Source organism: Harpia harpyja, chromosome 10 (assembly GCF_026419915.1).
Source record: "Harpia harpyja isolate bHarHar1 chromosome 10, bHarHar1 primary haplotype, whole genome shotgun sequence".
NCBI classification, from domain to species: domain Eukaryota; kingdom Metazoa; phylum Chordata; class Aves; order Accipitriformes; family Accipitridae; genus Harpia; species Harpia harpyja.
Genome location: NC_068949.1, coordinates 3,540,135 through 3,566,148, shown reverse-complemented (window position 1 = coordinate 3,566,148; position 26,014 = coordinate 3,540,135). Strand labels below are relative to the sequence as shown.

The 26,014-nt window shown below is 37.4% G+C and overlaps 1 protein-coding gene across 3 annotated transcripts in view; it reads left to right on the top strand.

Moving 5' to 3' along the window:
- CTNNA3 (catenin alpha 3) overlaps positions 1-26,014 on the top strand; it is a 568,565-nt gene that overhangs the window by 488,904 nt on the left and 53,647 nt on the right. For all 3 annotated transcript variants that reach the window (XM_052799302.1, XM_052799303.1, XM_052799300.1), the window contains 2 exons: positions 4,658-4,750; positions 12,394-12,575. In XM_052799302.1, the coding sequence (XP_052655262.1) occupies positions 4,658-4,750; positions 12,394-12,575 (275 nt within the window). The remainder of the gene's footprint in view (positions 1-4,657; positions 4,751-12,393; positions 12,576-26,014) is intronic.

The following is a 26,014-nucleotide window of genomic DNA, read 5'->3' as shown; positions in this document are numbered from 1 at the left end:
ACTCTTGCAGCCAGCTGGTACATAACCTTGTTTGTAGGCTGCTCAGGCTTCATCTTATAATTGATTTCTCCCATCCTCTAGCACCTCTAGGGGAGACTATTCAAGAGTTCTGCTCCTATGGCTGCTGGAAACCTTTGTCTAAATTTTCCTGTTTAATTTATTTCTAAACTCTTTTTACCACTCTGCTTCACACATGAGTTTGTAGGTTGTTGCTGGCCAGACTCTTGCACAGGACTTCATTGTACCTCAGCATTGTTCCTTAACACTTACTGGAAATTCCATACTTTCTGTGTCTTAATAATGAATTTGCCATTTATGTCTTGTATTCGTCCTGTCCTCTTTCTCTTCTGTCACTTGCAGTTGCTGAGACTCCAGTTTATGTCGCAGTTTATGTACAGTTTATGTCAGGCCCCTAAATACTCAACCTTAAAAAACCTTTCAAATTCCTTCCATTCTTATTCCAGTCCTCAAGCTCTGCTGTTCTTCCTGTGCAAAATTTCTGTTTATGGATGATAGCACCCTATTTTGTGTTACAAGCCCTGGTAGTCCAGACCAGTTCAAACATGCAATAACGTTTTCTTACTATAGCATTCAAAGTGAGGGTAGATTTCAGAACCAGCAGAGAGTTGCATTACGTTCAGTTTTCCCGACATGGAATACCTGTGTGTTCACACATGAAATATTCATATGAGCAGACACATGTGTGTCTCAGGTATTTAATAAATAGTGGATTATGAATGTAATATGAAAAACTCCAATTCTTGGATTAAATTAAATAAAACAGCTTCCAAGGAGAAAAAAGGGTTGAGTAACTACTTCTATTGTTCTCATTATTATGGTGGTTTGGTGTGTTGGGGTTTTTTTTTCAATTTTTGATGCTTTGTGTCCAAAAATGACTATGGTTTATGGTTTGTGATTTAAGGTTTGATAAACAAAGAGCTTCTTTCAGCTTGAAACTTTGTCCTTAGTCTTTAATAACTGGATAGGCTTTTTTTCTGAATTCTGTAGTACCAAAAGTTCAAAACCTGGCAGATCTAGACTTTGCAGAACATTACTTAGGAAGAACTCAATGGGAGTGCACTCTTCTGGCCAGGAAAATGGGCTTCCTACAAGAAACTTATCATCCCAGCCACAAATAAATTTTACCAACCTGAAAAGGGCATATGCATTGTTAAAAACAAAAAAAAAGTTTTCTGACAGCATTTGGGCCAAGAGGGGCTCTGAGATGAGCCCGCTTGCACTTAGATTCTGACCTAATGTACGACATATGAATGAAGAATTGGAGAGTGAATCCCTATGTCAGTGCAGATGGAAAGAGATCTCCGTTATGTAACTTACTATTTCAAAAGTGCCATATCAGTTAATAGATTGATGCTTTCGTCTATGGAAAGCTTACCTGAGACTGTTGTTTAGAGGTGTCTTCTACTATTGTAATTGTCCTGTCCTCTTTGCTCTCTAAGGTTTCTACCTTTAGGCTGTTAATATTTATGTAGTTTGACTTTACAGAAAAATAGTGTCAATACAATTCTACAAAATTCTCTCAATGCCTCCTAAAATAACTTTTTTGTAAATATTTGCAATTTGTTGTGGCGTGGTGATGATATAAAGCTCTTACTGACATGACCTGAAATTCACTTACGAATAATGTGACTGTCTCAAAATTATTAACCATTCTGCCCTGTCACAACATCTGGGATAGAGTTAATTGTCTTCCCAGTTGCTGGCTGGGGTTAAACCACGACATCCATGTTTTATAGAAGAAAAAAATTATATTGGAAATGTGGGATTGTCAAACGTTCCCAAGTATGTGTTCACCCAGGAAGGAATGGTGCCCTGCTACCCTGAATACAACTTTAAGATCATTTGGGGAAAACAATTGTAACTAATGTTTAGAAAAACCTAAGAATCACAATGTATTTCTGTATGTAGTAACCAAGTATCTTGTAGCTTTAAGAAGAAAGTGATTTCTTTTTTTCTATAAACCTTTTACTGAATAAGGGCCATTACCTGCCTGAGGGCCCTGGTCAGTGTAATCCTGAGAAGCTGAAGTTACTCCGTTTTAATACCCTTTCTGTTATTGGTCCTCTAATAAGAGCGTCTGTAAGTGTTTCAGTTAAAGTGAGCTGGTGATATGTTTTTTATTTCATGGATATGCAGGCACAACAAAATCTGATTGTCCTTCCACACTGCAGGTTTTCAAACAATTTTTGCATGGTAACAGCTTTTGGCTACTGTGGAATTCTTACTACGTCTAATTCCAGGGCTAAAGCTGAGAGACTTCATCACACTGTTAGTCTTCACCTGAAAATAAAATGTTCCTTTTCCCTGCTTTACCAGTGTAGCATTATGCTCATCTTTGCCCCCGAAATTGATTGCCTGTCTGTTTTCTTGAGGGGCTCTAGGTGTATTTTTCACCACCAGCATATTTCTGCCAGATTGTGCACCAACTTTGAGTCCTTTATTTCTTACAATGTTATGTCATAGAAATTATTGTTATTTTGTTCAGTGAGTGAAATTTACTTGTGTGCTCTTGAAGTAATGGAGTGCTATTTAAACCTTGTTTCAAGGCTGACATTGAAGTCTAGTGGTTTATATACCACCCTCTGGCCACAGAGGCGCTTTCCCAAATGATACGAAGGTAGATTTATTCAATTTAATGTAGTGCCATTACCATGCTATGGACCCAGAAATAAAATAACAGAACCCTACAGTGTCCCTCTCAACAGATCTTGTTTATATGTAACTTGACAGTAAAAAGAAGGAGGTGAGAATGTATAGCAATTCTGGATTTAAAAAAATTACATTTGACATGATGGAAAATTGGGTAGAAGTAATGACCAGGGTTTTTTCTGCCTATCTTTTGGTAGGGTTATCTGATAGTGCTTCTCTTGTCATGCTTCTCTTGGCATGTCAGGCTTTTGGGATAGTAAGAACGTCAGGATTTCCTTCTAATGGGAACTCCAGATATCAAGCTTGTAGTAGATCATTCAGTAGTAGATCTGTCGTCAGTTATGTATTAAGTCTGGTTCTATATATTTTTGGTTCTTTAAAATGTGAATCTACTTGATAAAGGAAATTTCTTTGAATGCCCTATTGCATTGGCGGAACCAATATTATTTTTTAAATAGTTCATAAGCCTGAAAGTTTGTGTGCTTCATTGTACAGTGTTTTATTACTATGCGTAGCCTTGCTTTTAATGTTTTATTTAGTGTCAGTTATACAGCCATGTTCATTATGCTTTTTTTACTAAGTTATTTACAATAAAATTCAGAACTTCTACATGAAGTCTATTTTTTTTATACTGTGTTGGTTAGTGGGAAGGAGGAAATAAATGTGAAGACCTGGATTGTATAGAAAATTGCTCTTGTCCTAAGTTAAACAATGTTTTTTGATAGAGTTGCTCCTGTATAGTTAAAGAAATTAGTTTCCAAAACCTCTGTTACCAAAACAGATTCTTTTAACTGAGAGTACATTACATATAATATACACAGTAAAAGTCATAGGCTGGCCCAAATCACTCATGTTTTGGAGTTTATGGGGGAAAGAAAAAATGAAAAAAAAAAAAAATCAATGGAGAGGAAGAGAGAAGAAGAGAATTCAGAGAGCCTATTAAAAGAGGAGGCTAAAAATAGAATTTACATTTTTTCCCAACATATATAATAACTGGTTGAAGAATAATAGCTCAAGGGTTGTAAAAGGCTTATATGCTGAATAAAGTGTAAATATATTTACCTAATGCTGTTGGGATTAACTTTCCTTTGTTGAGAAGACAGCTTGATATCATTATTTGATACCTGTAAGAACTACTTCTTCCTATCTACCTGTAAGCAAAAACCAGACAGCCCTAAGAAAATATCACAGCAGTAGAAAATGATAGCAAATTATCATAATGCAAATGTGTATTTTCATGTAATAAACTGGTGTTGCTTAAATGGCAGTTGAGGTGACTAGAAGGAATAGACAGTAGCATATGAAACAATGCCATGTATACAAATAGCAAATTAGGGCCGCTTAATTTTTCCTGTAGTGCAGGAACTTGTGCTGCTTGATAGAATTGAGAAGAGATACAATCAACACTGGGGAAGAGGTGTTCTTTCCCTCTCAGGGCACATAGCTGACTTGGAGCACTCTTTGATGTCAGTGTAGCAACAAAAATCAGCGTGATTCTGAAGCCTTTTACTCCCACTGACAAAATATTAGGCCGTTTTGAGAGCCTGCTAGATCTACTGTGTCTAATGTGAAGATGGGAGGGTGGGCATATGAGTATTTCTGGACAGTGAAGAGAAGTAGTAGAAAAACTTGTAAAAAAGGTAGAAAAACCTTTTGGTTCTAAAATCCTAGGCATCCATTCTCATCATGTAAAGGTTTCTTGTAAGATACCTTTGCTAGCAGCAGTAACACAATATTTTAATACAAAATAACTTCCCTAAGTACCAACTTTAAAAGTACTTTAATTAAAGCATGGCTATTCTGAACTAGTTCAAAGCTGTCTGACACAATTTGATTTTAGTTAGCATTTAGTAACCCGTGCAGTGCTAGAACAGGACTGGTTTTTATCAGACGTTATCTTAGACCAAATTATAATATAAGTTGGACATTAATACCAAAGTGACTAACCATAAAAGAGAATAACCCATTTCCACTTTTTTTTCCCCAGACACCTGAGGAGCTAGAAGATGTATCTGACCTTGAAGAAGACCATGATGCACGTAGTCGTACAAGTATTCAGACTGAAGGGAAAACGGACAGGGTATGCATTACACCAGTTTATTTCAAAAGCAATTTGATGAGGGGGAAAAACACTATTGTGTTGCTGTTCCTATGAAGCCACATAAAGTCATGCAGTGAATCATTAAAGTCTTGTTCAGCTCTTAACAGATTTCTGAAAATGTGCAGAGGGCATAAAACTGATATGTATAACCTGAAAGAGAAAAAGACAGTGTAATTAAGTTGTAAATACTTGGTGAACATGTAAATTAGACAGAAAAATTCTTATACTTACTGAATGAAATTCTAACAGGTTACAGTTTCATAAATGTGGCTTGGTCTAATAGAAGCTAGGTTAGTAAGGAATTTTTTGTATCTGGGTCTTACTGAAGCCTGCAAGGTGTATTAACCAAAAATAACCTCTGCATATGAGAAAGTTCACATGCACAGAAGAGAAGGGGATGTATCTGGAATCTTAGCCACTGCAGTGTGTGCGTTACAAACTTTTCCTGCTGTGTTGTGTGAACCTATTCTATAGTTTATTGCTTAACTAGTGAATTAATGAGGAAGCATGAAAAACTTAATACAGCATTTGGCAATTTCTGTATTTCTGGAATTTATGAATCTGGTTTTCCTGTTTTATCATCACTTAACCTGAGGACTTCACTACATTACTGGTTTTTGTTTATTGTTTATATTCAAACATTTTTAAGAGCCTGAAAACATTTTTGAGATAGCAAAAGGTTTCTTAGTACAAAATTGATGTATTTAGCAAGCGTTAATCTTCTTTATGTTTCCACTTTAAATAATGTTTCAGCAAAACTGTACTCTTTTCACAACTTTCTGAAGTGCAAAGATCCATGAGGCCAGAAACGTCTACTGCATTACTTGTTTGCTCAATACCTAAAGCAATAACAGATCTCTCACACTTGATTGATTCTAGTATTATTCCCATAATGGAAATTATAAATGATAGAACTAGTTAGGAAAAAGCAAACATTTTCATTCAAATACAAAAAGAATTATGTCAAGAAAATGGCATTTTAATTCACATCTGTTTTTCAGCAAACACTTTTTTTTTTATTCAACACAAATATTTTTCTTTATTAAGACCCTAAATACTAACAAAAAAATACTAGCCAAAATGAATGCTGTTAACTTGTGTTGCATATGTGCATATCAATTATACGTTAATTAACTGTCAGTTGAATCTTAAAACATTTTGAGAAATGCAACAACTATGTGAAAGATCACCTCATACAATCTTACTACTCAATAAACATAATTGGCAATTAAAATACACTAGCTGCCCTTTTCAATTTAAATTACTCTTTGTAAATATTAGCACGTTTTCCTGACATTACAGGCTAAAATTTCTATTGTAGTTAAGAAGGGCAAGGTTTTCCTTCAAAATGTTATCCATATAAGGTGTTACGAATTTGTTTGGAACAGGTACAGATGGTGTGCTTGCATATTTTCATAAATATCCCATAATGAATGCACTTGCAATTTTTCTCTCACTGGGAAAACAGAAGTAGTAGTTTGTAGATGTTTACTGTCACAATGTAGTAACAAAAGATCCACTAAAGCTTTGAAAGATCACATTTTCACACATGGTCTTTCAATTCTCAGATAAACCAGGGTACTTCTTTAAAGAGAATGTTTTTTAAAAGAGAACCATAAATAACACATACTACCAGATGACTACACAAAGCAAGAAGTAAATGCTGAAGACTGTTGTAGGTAGGGAGCTGGCTATCAAGAGTCAGAGGCATAGGTTGTTGCTGTGAAGAGATATCCCTGGGATATGCTTTTCCTTGTACTACACACACAATATATAATCTGCACTGTCAGTGAATTTGGTGGGGACGTGGAAGGCTCCATTATTTATAGATAAACTATGGTTAGTACATCTGAAAAAACAGTATTTTAACAGTATAGGATGTACATTTCTATTTTTTCTTCCATTTCTCCCGAAAATAATACAAGTCCTGTAAATGTTCCTTTTGGGGGGATCTAGATAGCAGTCACTGCTTAAAGCCTGATTCTATATCTTGGGAACAATTTTCCTAGATTTCAGATTATGCTATCAAGGCCATAAATGGCACATTATCCCCCAAATTAATAGAAAATTACAGCTTTGACTAAATCAGATACATACCTTCTCAGCCTAAATCAACATATTGACAGAAACCTTAACATACATTTTTTTTAAACCAGTGTTTGAACAAATCTATTTGCTGCTGCAGCAAACATGAACAGTGATTTAAGGCCTCTCTGCTTGGATTGCTATTTGATATTGATATTTGAAGATTTATACATAGAACCTATTTAGCAATATGAAGAATCTGTTAGGGAAGATAGATGTTAAGGTTTAGACAGGGATTGTCTCGTTTTGTGTTCTGCAGCAGCTTTATGTGCTATTGTGAGGCTTCTTCATGCAGTGGTAACACCAAGAATGACTGTGTTCCAGAAGTGGTATGGCAAGATTGCAGAGTGAACTTTTTTCCTCCTTGAATTCTTTCTCTTGGGCATTTCTGCTATAGTAATTCAATTTTATTTATATGTATCTGTCTCGATACTAGTTCTGCATAACAGCACTCTTGATTCCTCTTGCTTTGTCAAGTGTGTTGTATTTTCTCCTGTGTCACATCTCTCACTGCTCCAACAGGGAACTAGTGCTTATGAAAGTGCCTTTTCTCTTTCTCTTTTTATCACAACATATAAAGTACGTAAAACCAGATGTGATGTGCATATGCCACTTGTAACAAAGGCTACATCTTCAGTAGGAAATCTCATTTTGCTTATGTAGGAAATACTCATATATTAATAATAACTTCTTCAAAATCTGTCTCTGTATATAGAGAGTATAGGTTAGTGGTGAGATAGCAGGACTGAGATTTGACCTCATACTTATGTTCCTGACTCTGCAAGTATATAGGTAATCTTGGAAGTGTGGAATTCATTTATCTTTCCCTCAGATAATTCCATATCTCTAAGATGAATATGATAGTGCTTATGGCACCGTCCCACATGGTGAGATGCAGGTTAACTTGGGCAATGTGCTGTGAGATCTCTCAGTAATTAAACTGGATAGCAATACTGATTATTATTTGTAGGACTCTCTTATATCCCTGAAGAAGATCCTTCGGACCATTTATCCTTTAAGAGAGTGGTTTCTGCATGTCTTTTTGCTCTCTTTTTCTCTCCTCTGCATGCTCTTCAGCTGGTTAATGATTTTTTGAATTTTGTGTCCAGAGTATTTATATTGCTAAATGCATTATGCCAGCTGTGGTCTCAGCAACAAGCACTAGTGTAAGGTTTACACTGTATTATTCTGTATGCATGCTTTAGAATGAGTTTTGTATGAGGTTTGTCTTTTTGCCAAGAGTACATTTTGATCAACTACAAATCCTCACCCACAGAACCGCTGATAACTTGGTTTTGTCTCAGTTCTGTGTATGTATTGGTGATATTTCTTAGGTGTGAAACCATGTACTTGTCTCAGCTGAAATACATCCTATTATTTTTTCAGAGCAGTTCTCAATTTTCTCAAGATCACTTTGAATTGTAAACCAGGCCTCTTAGATGTCAAACCAGGCCTCTTACACTGCAAATGTGTGATGTGTACTCTTGGTTCTATTGTCCACACCATTAGCGAAAATACTGAATAATGCCAGAGTCAGGGCAGGTCCCTTCAGAATTTTGCCTGATGGATCCCTCTGGCTTGGCATGTGTTCTTGATAAGTATTCTGTGAGCAGTTTTCTAACCAGTATGACATCCACCCAATGGCAATTACATCTAGATCATATTTCCTTAAATTATTTGTGAGGACAACATGAGAACCAGTGACAAAACTGTAGTGAAGCCCAGATTTATGACATGTTGCTTCTTCATCTATGGGCCTATTATGCTGGGACAAAGAAGATTAGATTAATGACACAATTGCCTCATCTAAGTCAACCTTTCTAGTGAAGCCTGATGCAAAAATGACATTAAACGGTTTGTTCTATTATCTCCTGATAGTTTTACCTCTTTATCCAATTACATTGTATCTAAAAATACACAGGAACTGACTTGGCATCCCAAATGAGGCACTCTCTGAACTTGTTCAAAGAATGCTGGACTTCAGCAGGCATGCTACAATTCTTAAAACTGGGAGAAGACAACTGGTGACAGCAGGTAGTAATCTTAGAAGAAATTCAGCTTCTCCCACAGTTCATCACACTGTCAGTATCACACACCCACACAGTTCATCTCAAGGAAACATGCTGTGTATTCACTTTGCCATGAATTGCTGAATATCCACCATTCTCTCTTTCACCTCTTTATCCAAACTTGAATAATTATTCACTCAGTAGAAAAAGTACGTTTTGTAAAAGGTAGTGGACACATTTTACTCATTTTAACAGAATCACTTTTGACTCTGCTGTATTCAAGAAGTGTACTTGCGTACTGGCATTAAAACTACATCTGTATAATAATCTTTGTAAGTGCCTATCTTACGTTCACCTTCCTGATAAAACAGGCTCAGATGATGTGTGCGTATTTTATGACAGTGATCTACAAGTTTATTCAAGAAAAAACAATTAAAGGTCACAATTGGAACTGGTTTATAACAGTTTGATTGAAAGATATTACTGTCCTTTGAGTGATTCGGAGGGATCTTGTTCACTTCCACCAAATGTTCAGCTGACTCTGCAGCAGGGGAGCAAGAACATAAGTGAGATGGCTTCCTGTGGCTGCTGAGTGTGTGGTGGAATGAAAAGCTTAGCTCTCAACTAAGGCAAAGCAGGGACACGAATCAGGTTTTTTTGGATCTAGGCCATTATCTTCTACCTACAATGTGTGAAGAGTATGTTATTTTGTATGCTTGCTTGTAAAAGCTCTGAAAAGTTTTTCATGTGCTCCATCAGGAGAGTGGGGTTTGTTTTCTTTGTAACCTACCAAACTGTAATAAAACAGAGTTTTCCTCTTTTCTTTTCTATAGTTACATGACACGCTGCAACCTACAAAGCAGGAAGTGTTAAATAATTTTCAAAGGGAGGTTCTTACCTTTAAAAAGGGTGTCTGGCTTGCCTCTGTCTCAGACAGAAGGAGTTTTCGGTAACACAAACAATTGCTTGAGTGTACTTTGCTTCTTTCTGTTGCTTTTTTTTCCTTCCTGATTCCCTGTATGTGTTAAGGATTTTGGTAGCATGGATCTGGCCAGTAATTTTTTTTTTTTGGGGGGGGGGGGGTCAGGAGAGAAAAAAAGCATGTCAGTGTAAGACTCGGAGAGAATAATCCTAAGTTTATATGAAAGTCAGTTCCTTTGAGTGGAGCCAGGGGCAAAGGTAGGAAAAAGGCCAGTTCTTTGGGTTGGGATCTCATTGGTGAAGAATACACCAGTGAGAGAAGAGTCAAAATCTTCACCAAGTAGTTACTCCCTATGTGTCCTCTATTTTTATCATGTGTACAATTTGTTCTGACATTAAAATGTCAGTATCTGTGATAGTGAATTGACTGAAACTTGGAAGGGGCTGAAATGAAAAGAAACACCAATCTCACATGGTAAGTCAAGTTGCAAATGAGACAATGCAAATAGCCCCAGTGTTGGCAGACTCCCAGCTACGAGGAATAAATAGCCTTCTGAAGAGTTAATTCAAGGAAATTAAAGAAAAAAATACATACCGGGTTTTTTTAATAGAAGAAAGAAAAATATCAAAAATGTAACTTTCCTCTCACTTAGTTTTAACTCTGTTATCTGCTACTGCAGTAAAAAACATTTTGTCTTAGAAGTAATGAAAAAATCATTTTCTCCTGGTGGACAAAATAAGCCTGCACTCATGTAATAGCAGTCATTTAATTTAGATCTTTATTTCACACTTACCATTATGTTGTCTGTTTTGATACAAAATCATATCTGCACTTAAAAGGCTGTGTATACAATTGTTTTATTTTGTTGCTGTAAATGGTTTTAAAGCAGTATGAGGAAAATGAAAGAAAAGTCAGGGTCAGAATTGTAGTTTCCTTTGCCCCTTTGTTCCAGTGGATAATGTGTCTCATTCCACCTGAAACTCAGTATTGTTGGCACATAACAGGATACTGTATGTCACTGTTCCCTCATTAAAATGTCATCTTTCTTGTGGTTTCCAGATCTAGGCCTGTGTTCTTGAACGCAAAACAGTATTGAAGCTGGTGGCTACGAAATACCATAAGCGTCCACCAATCAGTAAATACATATCAGATTATAAAAAAGGGGTACTTCAGTTCTCTTGACTCTGTAGCCAACTCTTATTTTTGACTGTTTCATACCTTTCACAGCAAGCTTATCCTGCAGCCATGAGGAAAATGTGTCTTGGTCTTCTCTGGTCTGTTTTAGGTTTGTTTTTTTTTTTTAACAAAACAGGAAAAGCATTTCTTAAAATAGTTACACTTTCTAATTCTGTGACTGCAGTTGTAACATAGTTACACTTTGGGAGACCAGTAATTTCCAGTAGTTCATATAAATGGGAAAATTAACCTTGTGACAGAGTGATTCCAGCATAAATAAAATCTCTGAAATGGCATGGCTTGAAAAACGTACGCACTACGTATTAAACTGCTTACCCATTATACTAATCATAAGTAATTCAGCCACTGCCTTGACTTTCTGTTTTATGGATAGTATATAATGTTTTATAAACAAGAATAAGTCACAAAATACTTATTGTTTAATTGCAGTATAATTGCAGCGTGTTAGTAGTTGCGGTATGTAACTGTGAGTTCCTCAAGGCCTGCAATGCAAGGGGTGGACCACTTCACAGAGAAGGTCCTAGATAAAAACCGCTATGGCAGTAGAGCCGTCAAGACAAACAGGCCAAAAGGTCTCCTGACTTCCTGTGGTAGAAAGTATTATGAAGGGCCAGGACAGGCATATGGCCACAAAATATCTTGGCCCCTGTCTGCTTTCTGGCCTGTTTCTGACACAGGAAGTATATCTGACCCTTGTCTGGAGGAGGCTGATAATCTTGCTCATAAAGAATATTAAGTAAAATGTTTCTCTGGCCATGCTGCATTTTCAGAAGTTGTTTCACCCAGGTTGGATGTGGCTTTATTTGAATACTGGAAGTTTTCCTGTTGACATTCGAGATACTTTTTTGCTAACCTTATTCACATACTGATTTCTGATATGTTCATCTGTTTATTTATCTTTTTCAAAGACAGAAGATGCATATTTGAATAAAAAGGTCCTTCTCAGTTTTAAAAATGATATTATAGAACCTTCTCAGGAGAGAGGGCAAGCATACCTGAAAGTTTTAGGACAATTAAACCTTTTCATTTATTCTTTCGTACCTGAAAGAATATTGCATTTCATAACCTGCATATACTTAAAAACCCTTAGGCTCCTTCATCCCTAAGAAACTCTATCAATAGTCATATTTCATAAAGGCTCTTAGGAAGACTTTATTCTTCTTTATTTCACTATGTTAATATTAATGGTTTTGGGGACACCACTGTCCCCATTACTCTGATGTAATTTATTTGGCCCAACCCAATGATAGCATACAGATTTTGAAATTCAGAAGTGCTCAGGCTGGAACAGTTGGCTCTGGCCACAGTGTGTTTAAACTATATATTTAATAATACCCAGTGATTTTGTTTAAAAAACAAAAAACACTCTGAGATAGATGTTTTGCTAATCAAATTATTTTATGTTTCAGGCCAAGATGACTCAACTGCCAGAGGCTGAAAAGGAAAAGATAGCTGAGCAAGTGGCTGACTTCAAAAAAGTTAAGAGTAAGCTTGATGCAGAGATTGAAATATGGGATGATACCAGCAATGACATCATTGTTTTGGCCAAGAGGATGTGTGTGATTATGATGGAGATGACTGACTTCACAAGGTAATTATGCAAAAAAAGGGTCTTCAATATTTATAAATATTGGAGGCCATTGTTATATTGTTACAGCAGGAAATACTGGGTTTTTAATGTCAGGTGACAGCATCTTTACAAAATTGAGTGGCTAAGCTAATGTAGTAAGCTTTACCACACTAGCTAGTAGTACTGAAATGTTGGAAAGGAAGTTTGAAGTTTTGAACCATGCATGTCCTTAACTTTTTTTTTCTTTGTCCTTTTTTATTCATTTGGTTGGTTGGGGGTTTTGCACATTTTTTAGCGCTTTATTTCTGCTCTCAATGAAAGGGGGGAAAGTAACAAAATAATCTTGATTCTAAGTTGTAGTTCTGTCTCATCTATTGTTCTTTCTACCTGTACCATACCATGCTGTCAAGCATAAAACATACTCTACAGACCATATGTACAGACGCATTCAGACTCATGCATATTTTATATCACATTACTTGCTGTTGCTTTCATCAGAACTGTATCATGCTGCTATATGTAGTTTTAAAGAATGAAGTGTCCTATAGCACATAGCTTTCAAAGCTGGTATTTTTCTCTGCTGCCAGTATATGTTCTATGATACTTGTATACAGGAAACAATCTTAAGTTCAGGAGCTTTTTCTGCCATGCACTGAATAAATGTTTAGTAAATTTCATCAATTAATTGTACCAAAGGGAGGTACTGGTGGGCTTTTTTTTCCCCATCTGGTTGTTGCGAATGAGAGGTTTGAACCACTTAAAAGAATTCACCATCAAAGGTATCAGCAAAAATGATTTAATAGGAATTTATAAAAGCATGACCTCACAGAGTTCGATGGCAAGTGGCAAGGTTCGCTCTATTACTTATGAAGTGCACAAAGGAAAATCAAGTTAGAATCAAACTAGAATACAGAGACTGAAAACACCAAAGTGTGGGGGATAAACATACAAAGAAAGATTGAGTTAGATTTGATTTTTCATGATTTGTACAAATATTGGGGATACAGAAAGGTAGGGGAGACCCTCCCATTGGGTCACGAGGTTCAGAGAAGACCCCCTTGCTTTCTAAACTCCTGTTGGAGTTTAGGTGTGGCTGGATCTACTCCTAGTCCCAGACTTGATCAATGGCTCATGTCTAAGGGATTATGTGTGTAGCAGCGGTCTGAGGTTCATTTACAGTTTGAGGTAAATGACAAGATTTAGTAACACTTAATCACTGATTAACAATTACAAAGCAATTCAATAGAATATGCCTAGGTTAATTCACACATGTGCACACAAAGATACAAAGATAGATATATATAAAAACAGAGGTATACCTGTTAAAAAATTCACCTCGAGTTCAGTGAAATATTCATGTCAAATGTCTCAGCATTTCTCAATGGGCAAAGGGTTGAGCCTCAAGGAGTAAAGGGTATGAGCCCAGGTCCCATTGTCAGCTTTTGGCAACCGTCCTCCGATTTTTGCAGTGAGTCATGATCTAAGCAACAGGAGTCTCAGGTACAGTTCCAGGTGACAGGAGCCCCGGGTGCAGTTAGGGTGTGCCTAATGGTTCTGACTCGCTGTACCATAGCCAGGATAAGAAAGTTTTGAGCTGTCCCAACTCACTGTGTGAAAACACAGTGTTGGCTGGTCCTGACATCGCAACGTGGCAGGGGGGAAGAGCGGGGGCTGCACCACCACACTGGTTACTAATAAAATAGTTGCTGATAGGTAGCTGAAGCCTTAAAACACAACCACTCTTGCAAGACACTTCATGTCTCATAAAATAAGTCCTTTCATGTAAGATACAAAGAAAAACCTAAGCCTCTTGGACAAATTCTTCAGGTGTGTAAATTAACAGAGTTGCATAGAGCTGAACCAGCTAACAAAGCTGGGTTCTGGCTTAGGCCTGTTCTGGTGAAGACAGTTGTTGCGTTTTATCATGCTAGCACTTCCCAAATTCACCTTTGTGTGAGAGAGATTTGAAGACCTGCATGTTGAACTCTGGAATCCTTTTATTCGTTTTAAGAGTATATGATTTATATTGAGACCTTTGAAAATGAATATATTGTGCCATAAAGTCAGTCTTTACAATTAAAGTCACCTCCCTCACCAGAGTTCTTTAAATTATTAGCTTTAGATTAATCAAGATTAACAAGGCCAGTTCATAGTCTTAGTTTTGCATCTGTGGCTGTCTGTTGAACACAGCATAATCTGCAGTTCCGAGTCAAAGAGCAGCTCTCGTCCAGTGTTGCTGATATCCAGAGAGTCTACAGAGAACTCTGAAATTACTCAGGTCAAATAACTTGAAGGTAAATTTAAAATCTGTTGGGAAGAGAGAGCAGAAATGCTAGCCTTTACTTCAGAGTATGGTAAGGAACTACATTATTGGAAGATGGATTTTGATTATTCTCTTCCAAATTTTAGGAAATACATTACTCTTTTTACTTCATAGATACTTAGACTATAATTTGAGATATGCAAGTATATACAAGTATATACTACTGTATTATGAGTTTGATGCTTAAGGTGTAATTTCTTGGGCGTAGGACTATCCTACCAAGTCTTTTGTTGAGTTTCTAGGACTGTTAGTAACAGAAACCAAGGTCATCCTGTAATACAATAATGGTCTTACGAGATACTTTTGTATCTTACATAACTCTACCTCATGTCTTTATAAAACTGGTTTTGAATACGTCCTTCAGCTATATGTTTTCAAGTTTTGTTTCTTCCTTAAGGATGCCAGACAAGGTCTTTTAAAGGTTTGTATCTATCTAAACAATAGGTGAACTCAGGTGGATCTTCCCCTTCCTCTTGCTGTTGCTGTATCAAAGGTAGCAGTTAAGTGCTGAGGAACACAGCTGGCTTTCTCACTTCCTTCTCTGTGAAAATCTGGGGATGAATAGTGCAGAGGCCACAGCAAGCACCGGCTCACCTCACCCTTAAGGTTTGATCTCTCTAGTCTGTAATTCCAAGTTCTTGGACATGGAAGAAATAAAAGATTCTGACATTTTATATTTGTTACATCAGAAGCTTCCCAGGCAAATAGTAAATTTCCCTATTTGAGTAACTTGTTACCTAAGCTGGTTTCTGTTTTCCTACAAAGGTATTACCTTGCATTAATTTTTATTCAATCTCAATGAGCGCTTTCCAAAGCTTTAGTTTTTTAAGGTCATCTTAGCATCTTAGTGTGTTTGCATGTGTGTATTATCCTGAACATTTATGCAACAGTTATATATTCAACTAAAAACAAGTTAACGTTGGTATCAAAATAATTCATTATTCAGACAGAAGATAACAGGAATGATGATGGCATAAAGTATCGATGTGTATGCCTCAGATCATTAACAAAAATACTTTGGGATGACTTCAGTGAAGGCCAGTGATAATCTGTGATTGCTCAGCGGGAGTTAGGACCGGTGTAAAGAGTAACCATGTGAAGTAGCTTATTATGGCTTAGCTTCCTTATTTGATTATACAGGCAGATGCCTCTGTGCTTTTTTGAGTCTTGGCAGAAGGGACCTGCAGAACCTCATTTGAAACAATTCTTACCCTACTGAACATTCATGAGCATGTCCTCTGCAGATAGACACTAGGCCAGGCTACTGTAATTTTATGTAACATATTTTTCCAGCTTTCTTTAAACTTTGTATGTGCTACATGACATAAGCTTACTAAAACTTGATGAACCTTGCTCTAGTGAACCATCCTATAAATCATTGTCATAGAAAACTTATACTTGACAGACGGAAAAGTAATTGAGCAAGAGCAGAAATCTACTGTTGGAAGTTTGTAGCAGCTGCTAATCCGTGGTATGAACATGATAATCAGGTCTGTTTACGCAAAACTGGTTATACTGATTACTGGAATTGGTTAAAAATTCCATTTTATTTGCAGTAGTAAGCTTTGGCCCTGACAGGCAGAGGTGGAGGCAGTGGATAACAGACATTTGCTCTGCTGAAAGTGTGACCCCCTGTTCCCGTTTGGACTCCACCAGACGTGTTGGTTGTTGGGGGATAACATAAGACGTTCCTGCCAATTTTATTCTGTCTGTTTGCTGAAGGTTGTTGCTGCTAGAAATGAGGGAATTTGGTAGAGGTTTCTTTCCTGAATTTTACTTTGCTGAAAATGAACTGGACTGTAGTTTTAGTTTCTTTAGGGGAGGCTACACTGAATAAGGGAAAAAGAACAAGGAGTATGAAATTGTTCCTATATTGCCATGGCTTCAGTAGCAAAGGCATTCAGCAAAGCTGAGAAACAAATGAGGTATCAGTGGGTCTGCTGATGTTTTCTGTCTGTCTTCAGCCTGTAGCTGCAGCACCATTTCTTTCTCCTGAAATACCATCCTGGCTCTGCTAGCTTCCACAGCATTGACCAGAAACCTGTACTTCTCCCTCTGTCTGTATGCAGAAATGAGCAAAGTCTGGGAGATGGTTCCCTTGTGCCTGTCACTCATCATCCTCTTCTGAATATACAGGAGAGGTGCTTTGTCACTTCTCCGTTCAAAGGGGCTGGACATTTTCAGAGCACCTTATTGGGTCAGGATCTATCCAGAGTGCGTATCTGCATCTCCTTTGAAAGCCTGCTGTGCAGAACTGTACAGAACAGAGTTTATTTGGTTTTCTGATACCTTAGGGATTCACTCAAGATAGCAGGACATTTGGTTTCTTTGGCTAGAGGGGGTTTAAACTTACTTTTCACCTTGCAGAGTATTAGGCTATAAATTACTGGGAATTGTGGGAGTTACTTTAACACCATCCCGTGGATACTTCCCTGTGCAGAAGAGGAGATTGCTTGGCTAGTGTTTAGGGATTCCAATTGCTGTTCCAAAAACTGCATATGTATTTGTGAAATATTCATTGGATAGTTTGGGGACAGGAGGATGAATATTAGGTTCCTCCTTTCCACAAAGCCATCATTTCTGTAGTCCTCACACACGGTGTACCCTGTAGCTCACTTCTTAGTGAGAGGTGGCAATAGACATGGATTGATATTTCTGTGCACTGAAGTCATACTTGGCCTAAATTCTGCCACCGTGGTGAGGGTTGATCAGTTATGTTACGGAGAAGGGAAAGCAGGATTTCAGTTCTTGTTTCAGCCTTTGAAAGGCTTCTCTTTCTTGGGTGAGGACAAGATACAAGGATTCCTTTGTCCATGGTTTTTCCTACTGGCCATCTTAGATGACTTCCTGATGAGCATTTTGTTTTGTGTAGATCCCATTTTGAATTACTTAACTGTCATTTACAGGGTGTCCCACAGTCTTAACAGTGCGGTGTGTGTGATGTGATGAAGGTGTATTTAAGTGCTGTGGTGTTCACTTAGTTGCACCTAAGTCCCTTTGTAGTCTTAGATGTCTGACATCCGAAATGCCGTAACTGTACAAGGACCGTTAGTGACTTGAAAACTCAGTCCAAAACTTAGGCCTACTGTTTTAAAAATAGAAGTAGTTAATTCTGGTTTTGAGCTTCTAGTTTTCCAGCAGTGACAGACCTGTCCTGCTGTGTGGGAATATACTATTTTTAAAGGAATAGCTTCTGTATCGGCAATGAATGAATTTTCTTCCTTTAAATTGAGCTTTTAAGTGAACATAATTCCTGGAAAGTCAATTAATTTAACTCGCTGCTTAGACTTCAGTATATGTGATATTGTTTCATTGTATTGATGGGTGGTATGTAAATGAAAGATGAGAACAGAAGTGGCATCTGAACAGGCAGACTTCTAGGGGAGTAAGAGGAGGCTAGATTGGATTTGGGACATAGGATCTATCTGGGAAGCAGATACTGTGCACTGTATTTTAGTTTTAAATCTTGGCCTGTGAACCAGTTGGTTCACCCCAAACAAAAGAGAACATAGAAAGATTTGACATTAAAGAAAACACAGTTTCATGGAACAAGGAACTCTGAAGTGCTTACAAACAACCATGTTAGCATACAACCAGCATAAATGACTCAAGAGCTGTCTTAAGAAAGGCTGGTTACAATTTCTTAAGCAATTAATTCAAAGCATCCCTCTAACTTTTAGAGTTACTATTTTTCAAAGCTGTATTTTACAGAAACTGAACAAGTAGCTAATAAACAGGCTTGGATACATCATTGATTTAGTGTCCCAAATGCACTCATTTTTCCTCTCTATGAGAAAATACTTTTTTTCCCAAGCTTTCTAACCATTTTCAAATTACATTATTGGTAAGAAACCTTGCAGGGCTTTTGAAATAACTGCTTATTTATGTGTTTATCTCAAATACAGGTATGAATTGTGTTTTTAAACACGTGAAAAAGTATGGACAAAATTAACCCAAAGACCACATTGGGTTAGGGAAATAAATACACACACACACACACGTGTGTGTGTGTGTGTGTATACGTATTCTCCTTAGGAAGCAACACTGCTATACAGTAGTCTCTATTCTCCACCAGTGTTTTGGAATGTACAACAGGCACAATTACCTCTAAAAGGAATGGAAGGGTAAAAGAATAGGGATTTTGGTATGTATAAACATACATGTGTGCTTTCTTCCTTGTGTCCTGTCGCATTACATTTTCCCGGTGCAAAAGCGTGAATATTCACTGATAGAAAATGTCTAAGTTTAAAAAGAAGTTAGAGCTTTTAATTTTATGGGAAAAATGTATTTAATCACACGGGTCAGTCACACATCAATGTTTTGTCCTTTTGCTATGTCTTCTGTAGAGGTGAATAGCAAGAAATTGCTTCATCTGCTGTAATAGTTTTCATAATATTCTGGTGAAAGTATTCTAATTTATCTGCTGATTGACTAAAAATGTACAAGAAAAATCCTGGGGTTGTGGGGTTTTTTTTTCTTAGGATTTATGTATAAATGGAGCAGGATTTTTTTTTTTTTTCCATTGCCACAGCAGATTTATAATTAGGAAGTTATGTACCAATAAACAGACACAAATCTCCTTTTGCTCATATAAAGGAATGTGTATCTATTCAAGCAGTGCTTAGGATCAGAACACTGGAATTTTTAATTCATGCTGAGAAAGTAGCAAGAAAGGGTCAGTGGTTTAAGCAGAAAGGGAAATCTGTCATGAACTTGTTGAGAATAATTTTAGTGGACGGCCTTACTGTTTGAGTCTTGCTTGCCAAAGACAGTTCCTTCATAGTAACAGAGAACTGCAGGGTGTCTTGACTGCAAGTTTTTCACAGCACTTTGCTGATAGGAAAGATACTACCAGGTCCTCAGATGAGATTCGGACATACAAGGCAGAGCTTGCTGCCATGTCTGAGGTGATTTTAAAGATATGCCAGGGAGAGACCAGCTCTGGTAACTGACTTCTGCTAGGCTCTTTCACAGCATGTCCTAATGGCATGCAGTCCATGGATTCAGGATTCACAGCGCCGGGTTAAAGTCTCTGTGACAATCCCTTTCAGTTTTCTGTGGTACAAACAGTAAATGAGAATCACTGGGCTTTTACCCCTACCCATGTTGTAGGGTTTGTCAAGATTCCAAATGGGGCCACATGAATGCTTTCTTTGGGAAAAAAGAAAAAAAAAAAAAAAAAAAAGTGCAGCTCTTAGCAAACTGTTCAGAAAATGTCTCATATTTGCTCTTGATACTTGACATTTGTTTCTAAAATGGCATCAATATCGGAGTTAATATTAGAAAAATATTAAAAATGGCAAAACAAATTAACAAGATGTGGAAAAATAAAATCTAGCAAAGTCACCCCGCAAAAGCTGTCCCCCTTTGTCCTTATAGTAAGCCTAAATATAATTCTGCTTATACCTCTGGTACTTCCAAGGACTGCAGCTTAGCCTAAACTTTTCTCGCTGTAGTACTCATGGTTAAGACCAAGTGCAGCTGCCCAATCTTGCAAGTCTCCTCACCTGATAAGAGCCACAGTCTTCAGCTTTAATTCTTCTGCTCTCCCTGGTCTTCTAGTCTTTGCTTGGAAAAGCAAGAGGGGGGATCTAAAAAGAAGATGGGAAGGCAAGGTCGCAGTTCTGTAGTTACTGAGATTTGAAGAGACCATGGGACAAAAAGGTGAAGATGGAAGAGGAAAGAAGAGGGATACTATTCCTATTCAAGTTTATCCATGAAGCTCCTCACCATAACTCACTATTTGATTTACCTTTCCTGGTGTTCTTTTCCTTTTCGGAGTTACCCATGATACTCCTAGCTTCCCTTCAGCAGCCAGATACTTCTGAAATACTGTGGAGCTTTTCCATTGCACCCTAAAATCCACTGACTTCCTTGTCTTTTTCTGGTCCCTCCTAGCCCTCAGATTTCTATCAGTTCCATCCAGCTCCCAGCTCTCTTACTCAGTCTTCTCCCTGGTCACCAACCCAGTTTGTTACCACCACAAAAGATAATGGTTCCTCTATTACTAAAAACCCTGAACTAAGTGCCATTACATCTACAGTTCTACTTCAGATATATAAAAAAATTTCCCCTTTCCCTCCCTTCATTGCTCAGAGAATTCATAGGTCAGCATTATTTCATTAAACAGTCTAGGATGCTTTTGAGAGTCCATAGGTACTCAGTGTTTGCATTATAAGATGCAAGAAAACAAAAAACGTTCATTTTAAAATCAAGTATTTCATCAAAAATCACCCAAAGATTGAAGGTTGTAAGAGTTTTGTCAACAGTGACGTTGTCAAGCTGAGTCATCAGAAAGGAAAGAGTTATTTGGGACAAAATTACTTTGGGCAAAGTAGGTGAACCCTCCTTAGGGTTCTATCTTAAGAGCAACTTTTACTAGAGTTAATTATATGAAGACATTCTTTAAGATAAATTTATTTCTAAAGCATGTATAATTTAGTTGCGTGTGCATATTTGCATGTGTTTTATCATACATTCTTTGATAAACAGAACCATCAGGATTTATTTGTTAGAACATAGTAGATTAAGCAGATAAATTTTGCTGTTAAAATGAGCAGGAGACTTGCATTAGCTAGAGTAGCATAAATGCTATTTAAGATTTTGCAGTACTTGCAGGATACTGACTGTCCAGCCAGAACTACATGTAGTAGCCTCAGGCAGTTGTTACCCTCAAGTAGAAACATGGTCTCTCAGATTTGTGATGAATTGTTGAGATGTGTCAAGTTAAATCATATCATGTAACACAGAATGAGCTGATACTGCGTATTCTTCATGAATGTCACAGAGCTTCTAAAATGTATACAAATTCAACTTTAACAAATAAGTGAGAATTCTGAAGGCAAAAAATCCTGTATCTGTCTTCCTGCCCATCTCAAAAGATTTTGACTGAGTCTGAATTTCATGCATGGTACTACTGTGTCTTTATTAATGATATTTACATAGAATACGGTAGTTTATATGATACTCATGTGGATGCTCTTTTACCACTTTTACATTAAAAATAGTTTCAGCTGATTCCTAAAGACATACACCAGCAAATATTTAATAAGAAATGGCAATCACTACTCTGGAGGCCTCAATATAATTCTAAAAGGTATAAGTTCTAAATATTCATCCTCTGATAGTAAAATTTCTCAAAAAAAAATCCAAATACTGGTTATTTTATACAACCACATATTTCAAAGTGAAAATGACCTTATGGTATGAAGCCTTAGAACCAAAAGAGAAACATTTCAAGAAAAAAAAAAAAAACAAAAAACAAAAAAACCCAAAACCAAACCAATTTAAACAGTTTGGGTCTATTACTCAGTGTGTTACTCAAAGTACTTAGATATCCAATTTGCCTGCAAACTGAGTGGAGTTTTTCCCTGTAGTATTCATAATTAACATCAATAGTACTATTATTAAACAAACATAGTAAATCATGGATGCATAGTCTGGTTTAGATGCTTTTGTTAGGAATTACAAGGTCAGGATTTACTTTTAGACTGTGACACAAACAGGTTCTAAATGGATAAAGAGTATGCAGCTGAAGAGGAGGTTAGGTGAGAAGAGTAACAAATATAACGTTAACGTGCTTGCTGTTTTGCAGGTTAACAAAGCATGTTAAATACTCATAAACCAATACAGTGAACAGCTAATGACCGAAATAATGAGCATAACATTGCTTTCTCTCCTCTGCAGCATTACTGTAACAAAATACAGCTAAACCATCTACAGCTACCTTCAGTAAACAATTTTTTTGCTATTGCTCACAACTGGACTAGAGATACTAAAGGGAATAGATAAACTAAAGCTCTGTGTCAGCATCAAAGTAGGAAGACAGTAGGTAAATATGCATACCTATATGCATTGGCTTTGTTTTGAATCTGCATTTTTGCAGCCTCCTATTTCTTTTTGCATCATCTTTGTTGTTTGTTTAACCACAACCTTTTTACACACTTCTGTTCTCACCTCCGCTGCATCAAACAAACCACCTGCCTTCACTGTCAAAACCCTTAAGCACACTTCTTTTCTCTCATCTCTCACTCAGTACTGCTGCTGTCTCCAGTCAGCTTATAACATTCATAATACCCTATTCCTTTAACACCTACTAGGTTTCTTTTTTTAAATGGGTCCTTTCAGTGCTGTACTGTGGAAGCTCATTATTCTCCTTTACATCACAGAAACACTCCAGGTTGAGAAATGGATACTGGAAGACATGTTGGTTTGCTGGGGTCGCTTGCTAACCAGCAGTCCAGTCTCATCTCACTGCATCTCAGTTTGTTCCTACTGACTCATAGAAAAAGTGAGGTTAGAAGGGGCCTTTGGAGGACATCTAGTCCAGCCTTTTCAAAGCAGACTTAATTTCTACATCAGATGAACTTGCTCAGGGGCTTGTCGAGTAAAACTTTGAAAATTCCTAAGATTGGAGATTCCAGCACGTCCAGCCTCTCTGGGCAACCTCTAAGTGTTTCACCACCCACAGTAAAGAGGTTTTCCATCTTCATCTAACAGGAATTTTTTAGCTGCAGTTTGTGTCCCATGCACCTTATGTTTTTTTACTGCATGTCTCTGAGGAAAAAGTCAGTGTCCTCTATACCCTCCCCTTCAGGTAGTGGAAGAATGCAGATTAGACCCCTCCTTTGCCTTCTTTTCTTGAGGCTGAAGCTTTGTTCCCTCAGCCTCTACTCTATACATGATATGCTCCAGCCCTAAATCTCTGGACTCTCTTCAGATTGTCAGTGTCTCTGTAGCACTGAGGGCCCAGCATTAGGCAGAGGACTCAAGATGCAGCCTTGCAAGAGCCAAGTACAGGACCATCACTTCTCTCAGCCTCTTGGCTATGCTTTTAGTAATGCAGCCCATAATGTGGTTTACCTTCACTGTGCAAGGGCACACCGCTAACTCATGTTAGGTCATTTTATGCAAAGTTAATACCTAACCAGTTAGTTCTGCCTCTGCACTGATACAAGGAGTTGTTCCGTTTCAGGTACAGGACAATGTGTTTTATTTTGTTGAACTTCAAAAGGTTTGTCAGCTCATTTTTTCAGCTTGCTGAGGTCCTCCTGAATGGCAGCCCAACAATTCAAGTATCAACCATTACCTCCAGTTGGTATCATCTGCAGACTTCTGAGGGCGTGTTCTGTCCCATCATCCAAGTCATTGATGAAGGTGTTAAACAGCATTGGCCTTGCTATCAACTACTGAGGAACATGCTTGTAACAATTCATCAAACTTTGAACCACAGACCATTAACACTGTGAGACCAACAATCCAGCCAGCTTTTCACCCACTTTGTAGTCCACCTATGTAGCCATGTCTCTTCAGTTTGTCTACAAGGATACTGTAGCAGACTCAAAACCTTTAAGTTGATCAACATCCACTGCTGTCCCCACATGCACAGAACTAGCCATTTCATCACAAAAAGCAGTTGGTTTGGCAGACTCACAATTTGCCTTTTGCCCTTCCTAATCATATTCCTGTCCTCAGAATGCCTTCCATGAGGACTTGCTCCATAATTTTTCCCAGGACTGAGGTGAGCCCTTAGCCTGTAGGTCTGCAGATCCTCCTTAACTTTTAGAAGATGAACTTGAAGACTAACATGGAGCTGTCTGTTTCTTCTTTTATGTTAGTTTGGAAGTTCTTTGGCAGCAGGTGCCTAGCATGTACTCCAGTGGGTCCAGGACAGTGTCAGGTTCATGGTAGTAATTACTATGATACCTGGTGAGTAGCTTCTGCTTTTTTTGAACATTAAATCACACATTATTATCACTGTTGCTTCCCGGTCTCTCAAGTTCATTGTAAAGTTTTAAGTTACTAATGTATTACTCAAAACTAAAAGGTTCTAGAATACAGCAGGTCCCTAAGTTCCCCCCATGAATGCTATTAACTTCCAAATAATTCAGTTAACATATAATTTACCTAGTAGGTTCTGGTTATTAAACAGTTGCTTATGTCTTCTCTGAAACCTGATCTTCAAGCTATTACACCTCCAGTTCTGGAAAGAAAGAAGAATGCTTATCTGTGAGTTAAGTTACGATTCCAGAGTAAGCCTTTCATGGAAAGGATTGGTTTGGGGTAAGCTAGTTTCACAAAATTCACAGGAACTGTTCTACTACTGAATCACTGTTGGATCTGTGTGAGCTGATGTTTTCTCCCCTATATGGGGAGAAAGATAGACTTCTAAGTCCTTGAAATTGTTCACTGAGAGAACAATCGTACTGGGAAAATGCAAGCTCTTCAGCAAAAGATGAGGACAGAAGGATGTTCTGTTACCATTTTCCTCTTCTTTCAGTGACATAACTACATTGGATATCTTTCTACACTATATGCATGTGTAATTATTTCAGTTTTCCTACTTGCCTCTTTCCTTGGAAGGGTGATGCATTCACAGTTTTGTCTTTTATGTAACAACTTTTTTTTAAAAGACACTTTCTTTGTGCGACTTTCATTTCTTTGGATCAAAACTGAAAGTGAACATAATGCTTTTTTATTATTGAACTTAATGGTTACACTTAGACTTTTGGCAGAAAAATGGCAAAAAAATATTCTAGCTTGACATTTGACCTTCCTAATTTCAACTTTTATATTGCCAATGCTTGCAAACCATTTTTTTTTAATTCTTATTTTTCCCGCAAGAAAACCAGGTATTGATACAAGTAGCAGGGCTTGGAAATGGAGCCGTTTTCATGTAGACATGAAGTTCTTTTAAAAGAATGTTTTAATTGATTGGAAACAAAGTCACTTGGCAGCTGGAATAGAAAATAACTCTTAAATTTCATACATAGGAGGCAGAAATTCAGATATATTCTATCACAGAGAGAATTCTACTAGTCATCTGGTTAAAAGTCTATGTAAAACTCCTTGACTTAAAAATTCTGGTGATGGTTTGCTTTTGTGACATTTTTAGTTGACTTACTGCTGGACTGTACAAAGCCATTGCTGAATCATTTGTTTCATGCTGTAGAATGCCTTGTAGTCATGGAAGCTGTGGAGATTAATTCCTCTGATTAGAGCAATTACATGCTCCACATCCTAAAAGAATTTTATAAATTTAAGACCAAGAAAATGTGTTCCATTTTAAACAGCAAGCCTCTTAATTCTACTGTTCCTGTAGAAGTCCTTTGTTTGTGCTGACATGTTTAGTTATACC